Source organism: Equus asinus, chromosome 23 (genome assembly GCF_041296235.1).
Source record: "Equus asinus isolate D_3611 breed Donkey chromosome 23, EquAss-T2T_v2, whole genome shotgun sequence".
In the NCBI taxonomy this organism is placed as follows: Eukaryota; Metazoa; Chordata; class Mammalia; order Perissodactyla; family Equidae; genus Equus; species Equus asinus.
The window spans coordinates 20,346,713-20,359,903 of NC_091812.1; the positions used below are offsets into that span (position 1 = coordinate 20,346,713).

Genomic DNA, 13,191 nt, shown 5'->3' on the forward strand with positions numbered 1-13,191 from the left:
CCACCGGTGTTACTGGGCTGACAAGCACCTCTGCTGGTTCTGTGATCTCCTGGGTCACGGATTCCCAGCTGTGGCGTGGGAGGGGGAGGTTGACTTGTGAGCCAGGATCATGGGCACCTCTGCCTTATTTGGGTTTGTTTGATGTGCAGGTGCTGCTGCTGTCGGTGGGGAGGCTGGAGTTGTGGGTGCTGCTCCTGCATGTATCTCCAGTGCTGCTGCTCCTGGGTTTCCTGGGGGTGGTGTCACTGCCACTGCTGAGGTTCCTGGAATCTCTGGTCTCAGGCACTGCTGCTGCTGCCTGGGGCACCGGGGTCTTGTATGCAGCCCCTCGTTCCTGGGAGGGCCAGTGTTGGAGGCAGTGCCTCTGCAGGAGATGGAGAGAGCTAGGTTGTGGGTACCTTCTTCATCCTGGAGTCTCTGGCCTCGGGCACCTGGTGGTTCCTGTAGGCTCAGACTATGGGTGTTACCACCACTGCTAGGGGAAAGGGACAGGCAGAGTTGTGTCAGTGCGATTCCTGGAACCTCAGGTCAGAGGCACCACCACCACTGCTGGAGGTTAGCAGGGTGTTGGGTGAAGCCCCTGCTGCTGGAAGGGCTGGGGTTGTAGGTGCCATTGCTGAGGGTGCAGGAGGAGGCTTGTTTGCAGTGACTACCTGGGTTCCTGGGGCCTCTGTTCACGGGCGTTACCACAGCTCCTGGAGCCTTGGGTTTTGCAGTCTGGTGCTGCTGCTCCCCTGGTCCCATCACCTCCACAAGATCTAGTCCACCCACCTTCAGATGTGAAGCTGTATGGATCTATCAGGCTTTCTGGTGTGTTGTGCAGAGAAGTTTCTGTTGGCCTATGGATGTCCTACTGGTTGTAACTTAGAGAGGAGAGACTAAGGGAGCACCTTACTCTGACATGCTGCTGACATCACCTCAAAATTTGATTTTAAAGTGGGATGCACATAAGGCTCATACAGCGCAAGGGATTGATAAATGTCTTTTTTTTTTTAATCTTATTTTTCACTAAGTATGCCATTGTTTCTTTTTCCTGCCTTGTTACATTAGCTGGGACTTTGAAGAGGACATCAAATAGAGTGGTGAGAGAGGACATCCTTGCTTTGTTCCTGATCTTAAAGGAAAAGCATTCAGTTGTTCACCATTAACTATGATTTTAAGTGTAGTTACTTTGTAGGTGCACTTTATCAGGTCAAGGCGGTTCCCTTTTATTCCTAATTTGCTGAGAGTTTTGTCATGTATGAATGCTGTCAAATGCTTTTTTACTATTGGTTGATAAGAGTGTGTGGTTTTCTTCTTTTGTCTGTTAATATATTGAGTTAAATTGATTTTTAGATGTGGACTTAGGTTCACATTTCCAGGATAAACCCCACTGGGTCATTAAGAATTATTCTTGTTTCTAAATTGCTGGATTTGATTTGCTAGAATTTTGTGGAGGATTTCTACATCTGTGTCATGAGAGATGCTGGTCTGTAGTCTTGTGCTTTCTTTTCTGGTTTTGATATCAGGGTGATATCGGCCTCATGAAATGAATTGGGAAGTGTTCCTTCTATTTTCGAAGAGATTGAATGAATTCTGGTAGCTTGAATCTTTCAAGAAATTGGTTCATTCTGTCAGTGTTGTCAAATATTTGCATATAGAGTTTCCTTAATTATCTTTTTAGTATCCGTGAGGTCTGTATTCACCCCCTTCAGTTCCTGATGTTGTTAATTTGTGTCTTCTCTGTTTTTTTCGTGGTCTATCTAGAGGTTTATCAATTTCACTGATATTTTAAAAGATTTTTCTCTTGTTCTGCTTCTGTTTTGTTTTCTGCTCTTATTTTTATCAATTCCTTGTTGGGTCTCATTTGCTCTTTTTCTAGTTTCTAAAGGTTGAAACTTAGGTTACTGATTTGTGACCTTTTTTCTTTTTAAAAGTTTCTCTAGACATTGCTTTAGCTGCATCTCACAAATTTGGATATATTGTAGGTTCATTTTTGTCAGCTGAAAATATTTTCTGATTTCTCCTCAAGACTACTTCTTTGACCCATGAATTATTTAGATGTATTTTGGTAACTTGGAGATTTTCCACATATCTTTCTGTTGTCGATTTCTAGTGTAATTCTATTATTGTCAAGGAGTGTCTTTTCAATCATTTTAAATTTCCAAGGTCTGTTTTATGACCCAGTTTTATGGTCTTTCTTGGTGAGTGTTCCATGTGTACTTCAAAAAGTTTTGTTTTCGTCTACATGTTCCCCTATGCTTTTTCCCCCTTAGCAATTTATTTGTTGAGGATACTTTGTTGTTGTTGTTGTTGTTGTTGATTTTAGTGGTTGTATCCTTTTGATGCCACCTAATATGTTCTTTTATTGCTCACATTTTGGGGGAAGACTTGTTGTTAGACCTAGATCAATGACTGTTAAACTTTAGCGTGCATCACATTCACCGGGGAGACTTCGTCTGATGTGGGTCCTGAGAATTTGCATTTCTACCACGTTAACCTGGTAATGGTGAATGTTGCTCATCTAGAGACAACACTTTGAGAGGAGCAGCTTTAGGGCAGAGTTTCTCAACCTCCTCTTTCTTGACATTTTGAGTTGGATAATTTGTTGTTTGGGGCTGGCCTGTGCATTGTAGGATGTTTAATAGCTTCTTTGTTCTCTGCCCACCACATGCCAGTGGTACTCACCCCTGTTGTGGTAATCAGAAATGTCTTGAGACATTACTGAATGCTACCCAGGGTGGATAGACACCCCCACCCACGTTGGGAACCACTATTGTAGGTTGGCTAACTGGGGAAAACTCTTAGTTCATATCTTTAAGTTCTTTTCTTTTAGGCTGATTGGATTTTTCTTGGAGATACTATATATTTTAATCTTCGTGCCTGGATGATGAAGGCCCAGCTGCCAGCATTCTCTTTGATAGGTATGAGGTGAAGGGGGAAAGGCTTAGCATTCTGGTGTGTCTGTGTTTACTTTAATCTTTTGCTTTTAGTATTGTTTTCCTGCTCTCAAAACATGGCTGGTGTGTTCTTTAGTCCAGAGACCTTCTAGTTCTTTTCCAGAGAGGGGAAAAAGAAATCCTCCAGTCTTTTGTTGAGTTTAGGGAGGGGCAGTTGCGTAGTATGCAGTTGAAGGTGTGTCTGCTTCGTAGACTTTCAAATAATTCTTCTTCGTTTAGCCTTTAGGCAACTCTCATCCCCATACTCTGTACCCTCAGCCTCTTCTGGTACCAATATTGAGTATTCTGGGAGTTCTGCCAATTCTGGGGATTGAATTAGGTTTTTACTTTCTGCATTGCCAGTTTTAGGATTCTGTTCTCTTGGGTCTGCAAAATTAATTGACCATGTGTCCCTCTGATCTCCAGCTTCAAAATTTTATTTCGGTTGAGACCAGAAGGTCTCAATTTGTTCTGTCATCTGAGTTTTTGCCTCAAATTTCTTTTTGCAAATCATCTGATAAGAGATTTGTTCTAGAATGTATAATTTGTGCAACCCAATAATAAAAAGATAACACAGTTAAAAAATGAGCAAAGGATCTGAATAAATAGTTCTCCAAAGGTATATAAATAAGCACGTGAAAGGATGTTTAGCATTATTAACTATCAGGGGAATGCAAATCAAAACCACTTGACACCCACTAGTGTGGCCATAATAAAAAAGTCAGATAATAACAAGTATTGGTGAGGATATGGAGAGATTGGAACCCTTATACACTACTTGTAGGAATGTACAATGGTACAGCCACTTAGGATAACACTCTGATGGTTCCTCAAACAGTTAAACCAGGAGTTACTGTATGGCCCAGTAATTCCACATTCAAGTATATACTCAAGAGAAATGAAAATACATGCCCACACACAAACTTGTACGTGGATGTTTATAGCAGCATTGTTCGTAGTAGCCCAAAGTTGGAAACAATGCAAATATCCATCAATTGATGAACGAATAAACAAAATGTTGTATGTCTATACAATGGAATATTATTTGGATGTAAAAAGGAGTGAGATGTTGATACATACTACAACACAGATGAACCCTGAAAACGGGCTAAGTGAAAGAAGCCAGTCACAAAGATGGTGCATTGTATGATTGCATTTATGTGAAACACCCAGAATAGGCAAATCTGGAGAGACAGAAAGTAGACTAATTGTTTCTTATGGCTTGGAGTGATTGGGGGATAGGGAGGTATAGCTGAAGGGTACTGATTTCTTTTTGAGAAGATGAAAATATTCTAAAATTGACTGTAGTGATGGTTGTACATATCTGTGAATATACTAAAAACCATTGAATTGTACGCCATAAGGGGACAAATTGTATAGTATGTGAGTTATATCGCCATAAAGCATTAAAGAATCTTTTACTGTTGTTTTATTGGGAATTTCAAAGCATGTAAGAGTAGATAGATGTGTCTTCAATCTAGCATTTTACCTTCAAATCCTAAAATATGTTAAAATGCTATATAATTGTATGTTAGACAAATAATTTATTTTGGAATGGCGTATTAGGAATCAAGGATTCTGAAAAGGATTTCTTAGTTTAAGCTTCCGAAACACGAATCTAGGTTGACTTCATTTTCTGGATGAAATAGAGTGTAGTTAAATCTGGGCAGATTGGTCCTTGAGACCAGAGTTGGGTTTGTATGCTGACCTGGCAGTTTATTAGCTGTGTCACCATGAAAGGAGGGGAACATACTGAACTGCTCTTTGTTTTTCTGTCTGAAATAGAATTAAAAACTATCTACCTTAGAGTCATTGAAGATTAAAAGAGCTGGCGTAGTAGTAGCTACTATTTATTGATCACCAGCTGTGTGCCTGATGCTTGCATTTCACATACATTCTCATTCAGTCCTTATAAAGTCAGGTATTCTGCTGCTCATTACATTCTTATTTTTTCTAATAGCTGCCAAAGGGAGAAATGAGATGTCTGATAATAGGAGAATGGTTAAATTATGGATTGGTCTATCTCTCTATATAGAATATTATGCAAATTGTATTTTGCAAAAGTCTTTTTAGTTACTTGGAAATTGCTTAGATAAAAGGGTTATATATCATATATTTTCTAATAAAGAATGGAAAGCTCAGATGGAGAAGCTCCAAAATATTTAGTGCAGTATAACTTTGTGTTGTCTTTATGACTTTTTAAAAACCAATTGCTTACGTTGAGGGTTGTTAACTTGATTATGGAAAATTTCAGTCATATGCAAAGGTAGAGTGTGATGAACTTTCATGACTTCTTATTTTCAACAGCGATTGACATATGGCCTGTCTTGTTTTATTTATATCACTCTACAGTTCCCCTTTCCTCCTCCAGCAAGATTGTATAAAATCTCGGATATTATTTAATGTGTCTTTCCACTTATTGTGACACCTGAAAAATACACCCTCTATTTTCCAAAACACCTCTTTGGTGATAGTGCCATCATGTCTTGAGACCCACTTCTGTAAGGCATTGGGATAGAGGGCTTTAAGATGTGATTCTTTTCTGAATGTGGAGTGATTCCCTGAGGTAGCTTATTAATGTAGACCCTTTGGCTTACCCTGAGGTTTTCCTGATTTGGAGAGTGGAATAAAGCCTAAGCATCCAGGTGATTTTGAAAAAGGCTTGAGAAACGCTGATCTAGCATAGAATCAGTAAGCGCTTCTTTAAAGTCTGATGATTCTTTTCTCTCGTCTGTTTTTGCATGTTATTTTGTTTTTGTTTTTGTTTTTTTGAGGAAGATTAGCCCTGAGCTAACTACTTCCAGTCCTCCTCTTTTTGCTGAGGAAGCCTGGCCCTGAGCTGACATCCGTGCCCATCTTTCTCTACTTTATATGTGGGACACCTACCACAGCATGGCATGCCAAGAGGTGCCATGTCTGCACCCGGGATCCGAACCGGTGAACCCTGGGCTGCCGAGAAGCGGAACGTGTGAACTTAACCGCTGCGCCACTGGGCCAGCCCCTGCATGTTATTCTTGTCCTGGAATACCTTTCTTCAGATTTTCCTGGCTACTACCTAATCTTTAGTTTTCACTGGAAAGTTTTCCTCTAACTGCCCTCTGTGCTTCTTCTGTACTTTTTGGTTTACTTGACTCTTTCATCAGACTGCTCTCCTTCAGGGAAGGATTTTTGCTTTGTATCTTGCATCTGCATAATACTACTTGTTAATAAACATTAAATGAAATAGATGAGGAGGGACGTCAGTGTAATAGGCCAAAAATAAGAGGTTGGCTGTATATATATTCAACTAGAAAGGTGCAAGACTAGAGATACGAAATCTGAGGAATAGATTACTGTAAACTTGCTAGTAGCTCTGTGTGGCTTGAACTATATTTAGCACCATTGATATAAAAAGAATAAGGATATTGCAAAGAAATGAATTGTTAGGGCTTAGCAAAAGGTTGAATCTAGGATATGTGCACCTATAATAAAACCTTTGAGTTAGAGATGAGTCAAGTGGTAATACTCATTTCCCACTAAGATCAAGATACTGACACAGAAAACATGCATCTTTATATTTGAATTGTTGCACTATCTGTATTAGGGGGGCTCTTTGAGGTACTACTTCTAGAAACTAGACTGAGTAGTGCTGTTCAGACACCTGTAATGCATGTTTATTTTATTTTTATTTTATTTAGTTCAAGGAAGAAATCTCTAAACGTTTCAAATCACATACTGACCAACTTGTGTTGATATTTGCTGGAAAAATTTTAAAAGATCAAGATACGTTGAGTCAGCATGGAATTCATGATGGACTTACTGTTCACCTTGTCATCAAAACACAAAACAGGTATGTTTTTAGAAGACATATAGCTTTAAACTGAATATTTATATTTTTGTTTAGAAATAAGCAGTTGTGGCTGTCTCATTTATATTTAAATGGATTAAAATTCTATTATTTGAAAAGGAAAAATAAAATCTTAAAAAAATTCAGTTATTTGTTGGTAGCAAGTTTTTTTTTTAATAAACAGTGTGATTCGGTGATGCTAATGCTTACACACTTGAATAAGCAAACTAATGTTTTTACCTATGCATGTTATTTTAGGAAGATTTTTGGACTTAGACAGGAGTGACTCATCTCCTTGGCAAACCACAAATGAGTAATCTTATTTCGTTAAATCTCAAGCACCATCAATTTTTAAGAGGCTCCTTTATTTTTTGTATCATTAAAAAAATACTGCCAGTTAAACTGATACATATTTTTTTCACTTAAAATTTTTATTTTATACTTGGTGAAAGAGCTCCTTTAGACTTACTTGGATATGGTATATTATCATATCATTCTTGTGCATACCTACAAAGAAAATATACCTGAAATAAATGGGTTAAAAGCCTTTCTAACACTACTTCCTGAATCTGATTCTTTTGAATCACCTTTTGGACTTAGTCATCAGTGCCCATATTTTCCTATGTGGAATGAAACTTTGTACTGTCAAGAGTGTCAGTAGTACAGTATTTCTTAAAAGAGTGCTAGAGTATTTTCTCCAAGAGTTTCAAGCCAGTGATGCCCATTCTGCAAATTTTTTTTTTCCCGAGGAAGATTAGCCCTGAGCTAACATCTGCTGCCAATCCTCTTCCTGAGCTGACATCCGTGCCCATCTTCCTCTATTTTATATGTGCGACGCCTGCCACAGCATGGCTTGCCAAGCAGTGTCAGACTGCACCCGGGATCCAAACTGGCAAACCCCGGGCCGCTGAAGCGGAAAGTGCTAACTTAACTACTGTGCCACTGGGCCAGCCCCCATTCTGCAAATTTTTATGCTAGTTTTTCCCTACAGCAAATATTTGTCTCACTAATACAAAATTCATTCCTCTTGTTCCTGTTTCTTTCCTTTTCTATATACACAATAACTTATTTTAGTACCAATTAATGCTGTAATCTTTTCTGAAGATACTTTCTGTGGTAATTAAACACAGCATGTCTGGTACAACAACGTACTCAGTCACTCAGTTGGAGTCATACAGAAAACATGTGTGCAGGCATGACAATTGATTCTTGGCTTTTAAAAGCAATTTTAAGACGGATCCTGATTTCAGAAATGTTAAAATGAAAAATGTGCATCTTAATAAAAAGCAGTGAGTGAGATTCGAAACTCTTAAGTATCAGATGGAAGGAGTTTCAAATAAAGTCTATTTTTTTATTTAAGGATAATACTAAGTAATAATCAGTTATTACTTGGTATTGATTTCTCAGCCTTCTTTTGGTGAAGTCTTTTTGGTTTTTACTTTTAACAATTTCCAGGGTCTGAGTAAAACTGCCCCGCTCAACCCTCAAGAACTTAGAAGGGAGTAGATGGAAAGTTGCTTATATAGTCAAGCTTTGTGAGTGTGACTGATCATTGATTCTCTTCTGTGATGGGACCTAGCTCCCTCTCTTACATGATCAGTATGATTGAAAGTAATGAAATACTTATGTACATTCTACTGGAGGAGGAGAGGCAGTTGAAGTATAGTTGGGACTTAGTAAGATTTTAGTGTTTCTTTATATTTGTGTTCTTAATGCTTAGTCTTCTCAGGGTATTTATTGTATGATAATTTGCATTGGTCTGGAAACTTACTTTATTTCTGGGTATTGGAATTTTGGAGGTTCTTTTAAAAATAATTACCTCCACTGTTTACACCATGACTTAATTATTTTCCCCAGGCCTCAGGATCATTCAGCTCAGCAAACAAATACCAGTGGAAGCGGTGTTACCACATCATCAGCTCCTAATAGTAACTCCACATCCGGTTCTGCCACTAGCAACCCTTTTGGTTTAGGTAAGTGTCTTTAGTCATTTTTTTAGGGATGGAAAAAAAAATCCCTTCCTCCAGGGTAGTTTTGGATAAAATGACAGAATTAAACCTTAAATCGTTTCAACAACGGCAAAAACAAAACTTTTATAGAGTGCTTGGGAATACAGATGTGCCTGGTTAGCTTACATTTGCATTTATTAAGTAGGTGAGAAAGTGACACATTGCTTTTTAATCATGAAAGAGATGTAGTGCATGTATACCTGATCTGACCACCACATAATTGAATATGAGGAAGATTAGCTAATTGTTGATCATGAGCTAAACCCCCAAATAGAATTTTCTCATTTGTAAAACAAACTGATCAGACTGCGTTAGTGATTTTTTGATTGTCTTGAACATACACAGGAGGGCTGGGGCCTGGGAGCAAGCCCGGTGATTATCTCCCACATCAGCCCAAACCACTTTTCTTGTATCAGTTCTTATAATGAGGTTCTGTGCAAGGTTTTGTTGGGGGAAAAAGTATCCTGAAGCTAACAAAAGTTGAACTAGATAAATGGATTAATGCTTCTTTCAGTTCTTAAGTTGTATGACAAGTATAATACCTTGAAGTGTCTTTTTTTATATGTCTAGTTTTCACATATCAAGGATTACACCTTTTATCCCTTCCAGAAAACTTTTTAGTAATTTAGTTACTAAATTTTATATATTTTTTACTATGCCAACTGTGTTGGAAACTTTTAGGGCATGGTATGGATTAATGTTTTCTTTTTTTAACGTTTGCTGCTCTTACTTTCTAAAATGATATTAGGCTAAATGTGTCTCTTTTGGTTGTGGCAGATGAGTTTTAGATGGCAAAATTATTAACACAAACAATCTAGAGAAATTAGGATGAAATTATTTAGTGTTGAGACTCATGAAAGGTATTGTTGAGGTAGCTCTCTCCCCTCTTTCCTCATTTATAGGCAAAGAAATTGAAGCCCAGAGAGACTGTGAGTTACTTTGTGTGAGGCCCTCCATCTCGCTATAATCCCTTCACTTCTAGTCTCATTCCCTCCCCCTACTATCTCAGTTGCTTTTCTCCATCAGTTATTCCATTTATGCTACATATTCTGCTTTTCTTTTTGATGCCTCTCTTCCTTAAGGTCTATTTCATGTAAAAGCGACAGAATCTCACTACCACCTTTTTTTTGCTTCCTTTCTCAGCAGTCTTTGGAAAAGACACTTTCTGTCCATATTTCCCTTTCACTAAGTTTGCCGTACTCTATTTTTTGCCCCATTACTTCACTTGAAAGTTCCCTTGGTAAGGTCACCACTGACCTCTTAACTTGCCAAATTTAGTGGACACTTTTTAGATTTTAAATCAATCTCTTTTCATGCTTACCAGTCTCTCCTTGCAGTTTTCTTCCTTTAACTCCGATACTGTTTTTCCCTGATTAATTTTCTCTGTCTCATTTATGGGGGGTTTTTATTCCTCTTCCTTATGTTGGTATTGTGCTTCAGAGTTCTGCCTTGTCTTTCTTTTCTTCTTTTACTGTATTTATTTTTATCCAGTGACATTATCCTCTGTTACTGTATCTTGGTGACTCTCAAGTATGTACCTCAACCTACGTCACTTTTGAACTCCATGCCTTGTATTCAATGCTCTTTGGTATTACCTTATGTTCTCTAAGTACTTTAGTCTGTTTGTGTCTCCTGAGAAAGCACAGAAAAGCAAAACAAATGCAAAAACTCATCATCTTGCTCCTCAAACTACTCCCTCTCTCCCACCAGATCTCTTGGTCCATAACCTATTTTCTGTCCTACCCCATGGAGTTATTCTCTGCTACCTCCTTGATGCAAGTGCTCAACTTTTTAAATCTATAATGTTTGCTCTGGGCGATTTCCACAGTGTTATTAGAATAAAAACATGTTAACTGACAGTTCTGCTTAAAAACTCTTTCAAGACTCTGCGATTTAGCCCTTGTCTACCTCTCCATTCTCATGTCTTGCCACATCACAACAGTTATATTAGTCAGGATAGTCTACTCTGTGGTAATAAATAACCTCAAACTCAGTGGCCTTATTACCGCGAAACTTAGTTTCTTGCTCCAAAGCTTTCCTTCATGCTACATATTTTTCATTGGTCAGTGAGGCCCCCGACTACATAGTTCTCAGGGACTCAGGCTAATGGAATTCTGCCATCATGTAGCTGCACCATTTGGGACATGGCAGAAGAGACAATTAAAAAGTCTCATCCTGAAGCTTCTATACTTTCACCGGAAGTGACACACATCATTTCTTGCAGTCCTTTGGCCATAACTAGTCACATAGGTCTGTCCAACTGCAAAAGAAATATAAGGCTGCACGTGAAATGTTTGGTGAGCACTGCTATCTGCCATTCGAGTTATACTGAATTTTTTGCAGTTTTAAGAATACATCAATACTCCTATTTATTTCTGGTTCCTGTATATAATGTTTTTTGTACCTAGTATTAAATCTTCCTCCCAGCACTCCCCATTTCTCCGTGCCAACTTATTCATTGTCTAGACTCATTAAGTGTTATCTTGTGGGAAAGCAGCCATCCCAGTTAGGTACTTTATTACCATGATATCCTGTCACTCTCTCTATTGAAGTACTTACTGTGCATTTGTTTTCCTTGTCTGTCTTTCCTGCTAGGTTGAGTCCTGAGGGTAGTACTTGTGTCTTTCTTGTCACCTTATTCCCAATGTGTAGGACAGTCCCTGGCATATATAGCAAGTGCTCAGTAAGTGAGGAATGAATGCATTTGATTGGTTATGTAATTATACAAAGTAAACGTTTTATGATAAGCCCTGAATCATCCTTTTGGATCTCTTATGTTTCTCCATGATTTAATTCCTCCAAAGAGATACCTATTTTCATTGTGTCCTGGCTTTTTCTCTCTGTGATTGGCAGCACCTCTGTTCTAGTTTATAGGTGAATTTTACTTGCTATAAACTTAAACTAGTCTTCTGGAAAGAGATTATTAGAAATGTAAACCAGTGTGTGTATTTTTCATTTCTTTCTTCTTTTAGTGGGCATATTCTAGGGTGTTTCTCTGACACCAGCCAGTTCTCCAACAACATCTGAGTGTCCAGTAGTTACATTGCGACACTACCTACCTGGAGTTAGCGTCAGATCCCACAAGTTAAAGGGCTCAGTCCTTTAAGACTGCCCCTACTTCAGATACCAGCCCAAGTCCCAGGCCACTGTACTTCTGACGAGCAGGCTGTAAATTGGGGTTCCTACAACCCCGTCCTCAGGTTTGATAATTTGCTAGAACAGCTCACAGAACTCAAGAAAACACTTTCCTTACATTTACCTGTTTATTATAAAGGATACACCTCAGAAACAGACAAATGGAAGAGAAACATAGGGCAAGGTATAAGGGCTCGGGAGAATGTGGAGCTTCCATGCCCTCTCAGCATGTCACCCTGATAGCACCTAGATGTTTTCACCAACCCAGAAGCTCTCAGAATCTCATCGCTGGAAAGTTTTTACAGAGCTCAATGTCTAGCCCTTTCTCTTCCCCTTCCTGGAGGTTGGTGGGTGGGCTGAAAGTTCCAGTCTCTAATCTAATCATTTGGTCTCTTTGGTGATCCCCCCACCCCCACCCCAGGCTCTCCAGGGACCCCACCCTAAGAAACACCATTACCGGAAATGAAGTGTGATCCAGAGGGACTTGTTATGAATGACCAAAGTTACTCCCTCCACTCAGGAAATGCTTAGGGAATTAGGAGCTCTGTGTTGGAAACCAGGGACAAAGATGAAATATATTTTTATATGATACCACACATAAAAAATATATATATTGAGTTGGTTTGTTACTTAAACATCACAGTGAATAAGTTTTGAGCTAATTTCAATTATAGAAATTAAGTATGTATTTATGAAAGTAAGAATTCTATTTTTGCTTTTAAAATGGTTTTCTTTAATGGACTGTTGATTCCCTTAATATTTTTACATCTGTATCTTATTTTAGCATAGTTGTGTTAATGATAAAATTTCTGACTTTCATTTTTGTCTTTTTTCTCTCTCTTCTTAGGTGGCCTTGGAGGACTTGCAGGTCTGAGTAGCTTGGGTTTGAATACTACCAACTTCTCTGAACTACAAAGCCAGATGCAGCGGCAACTTATGTCTAATCCTGAAATGATGGTCCAGATCATGGAGAACCCCTTTGTCCAGAGCATGCTCTCAAATCCTGACCTGATGAGGCAGTTAATTATGGCCAATCCGCAAATGCAACAGTTGATACAGAGAAATCCAGAAATTAGTCATATGCTGAATAATCCAGATATTATGAGACAAGTATGTGGAAAGTTCTTTCAGTTTATTTAATTAAAAAACTATATGCTTATTTCTTATTATTTAATTTTTTATGTTTAAAGAGCTTGTCCTCTATATATGTGGCTAAGCTAGAAAAAAGAAATCCTAATCTATGTTCAGGAAAACTCAACAAAGCACTAATTTGAACTGTTTGAACTCTGAATTTTCCGCTCTA

At 38.5% G+C, this 13,191-nt stretch overlaps 1 protein-coding gene across 2 annotated transcripts in view; it reads left to right on the top strand.

The window, feature by feature from the left end:
• UBQLN1 (ubiquilin 1) overlaps positions 1–13,191 on the top strand; it is a 55,243-nt gene that overhangs the window by 27,365 nt on the left and 14,687 nt on the right. For both annotated transcript variants that reach the window (XM_014828520.3, XM_014828519.3), the window contains exons 2-4: positions 6,596–6,747; positions 8,602–8,717; positions 12,736–12,998. In XM_014828520.3, the coding sequence (XP_014684006.1) occupies positions 6,596–6,747; positions 8,602–8,717; positions 12,736–12,998 (531 nt within the window). The remainder of the gene's footprint in view (positions 1–6,595; positions 6,748–8,601; positions 8,718–12,735; positions 12,999–13,191) is intronic.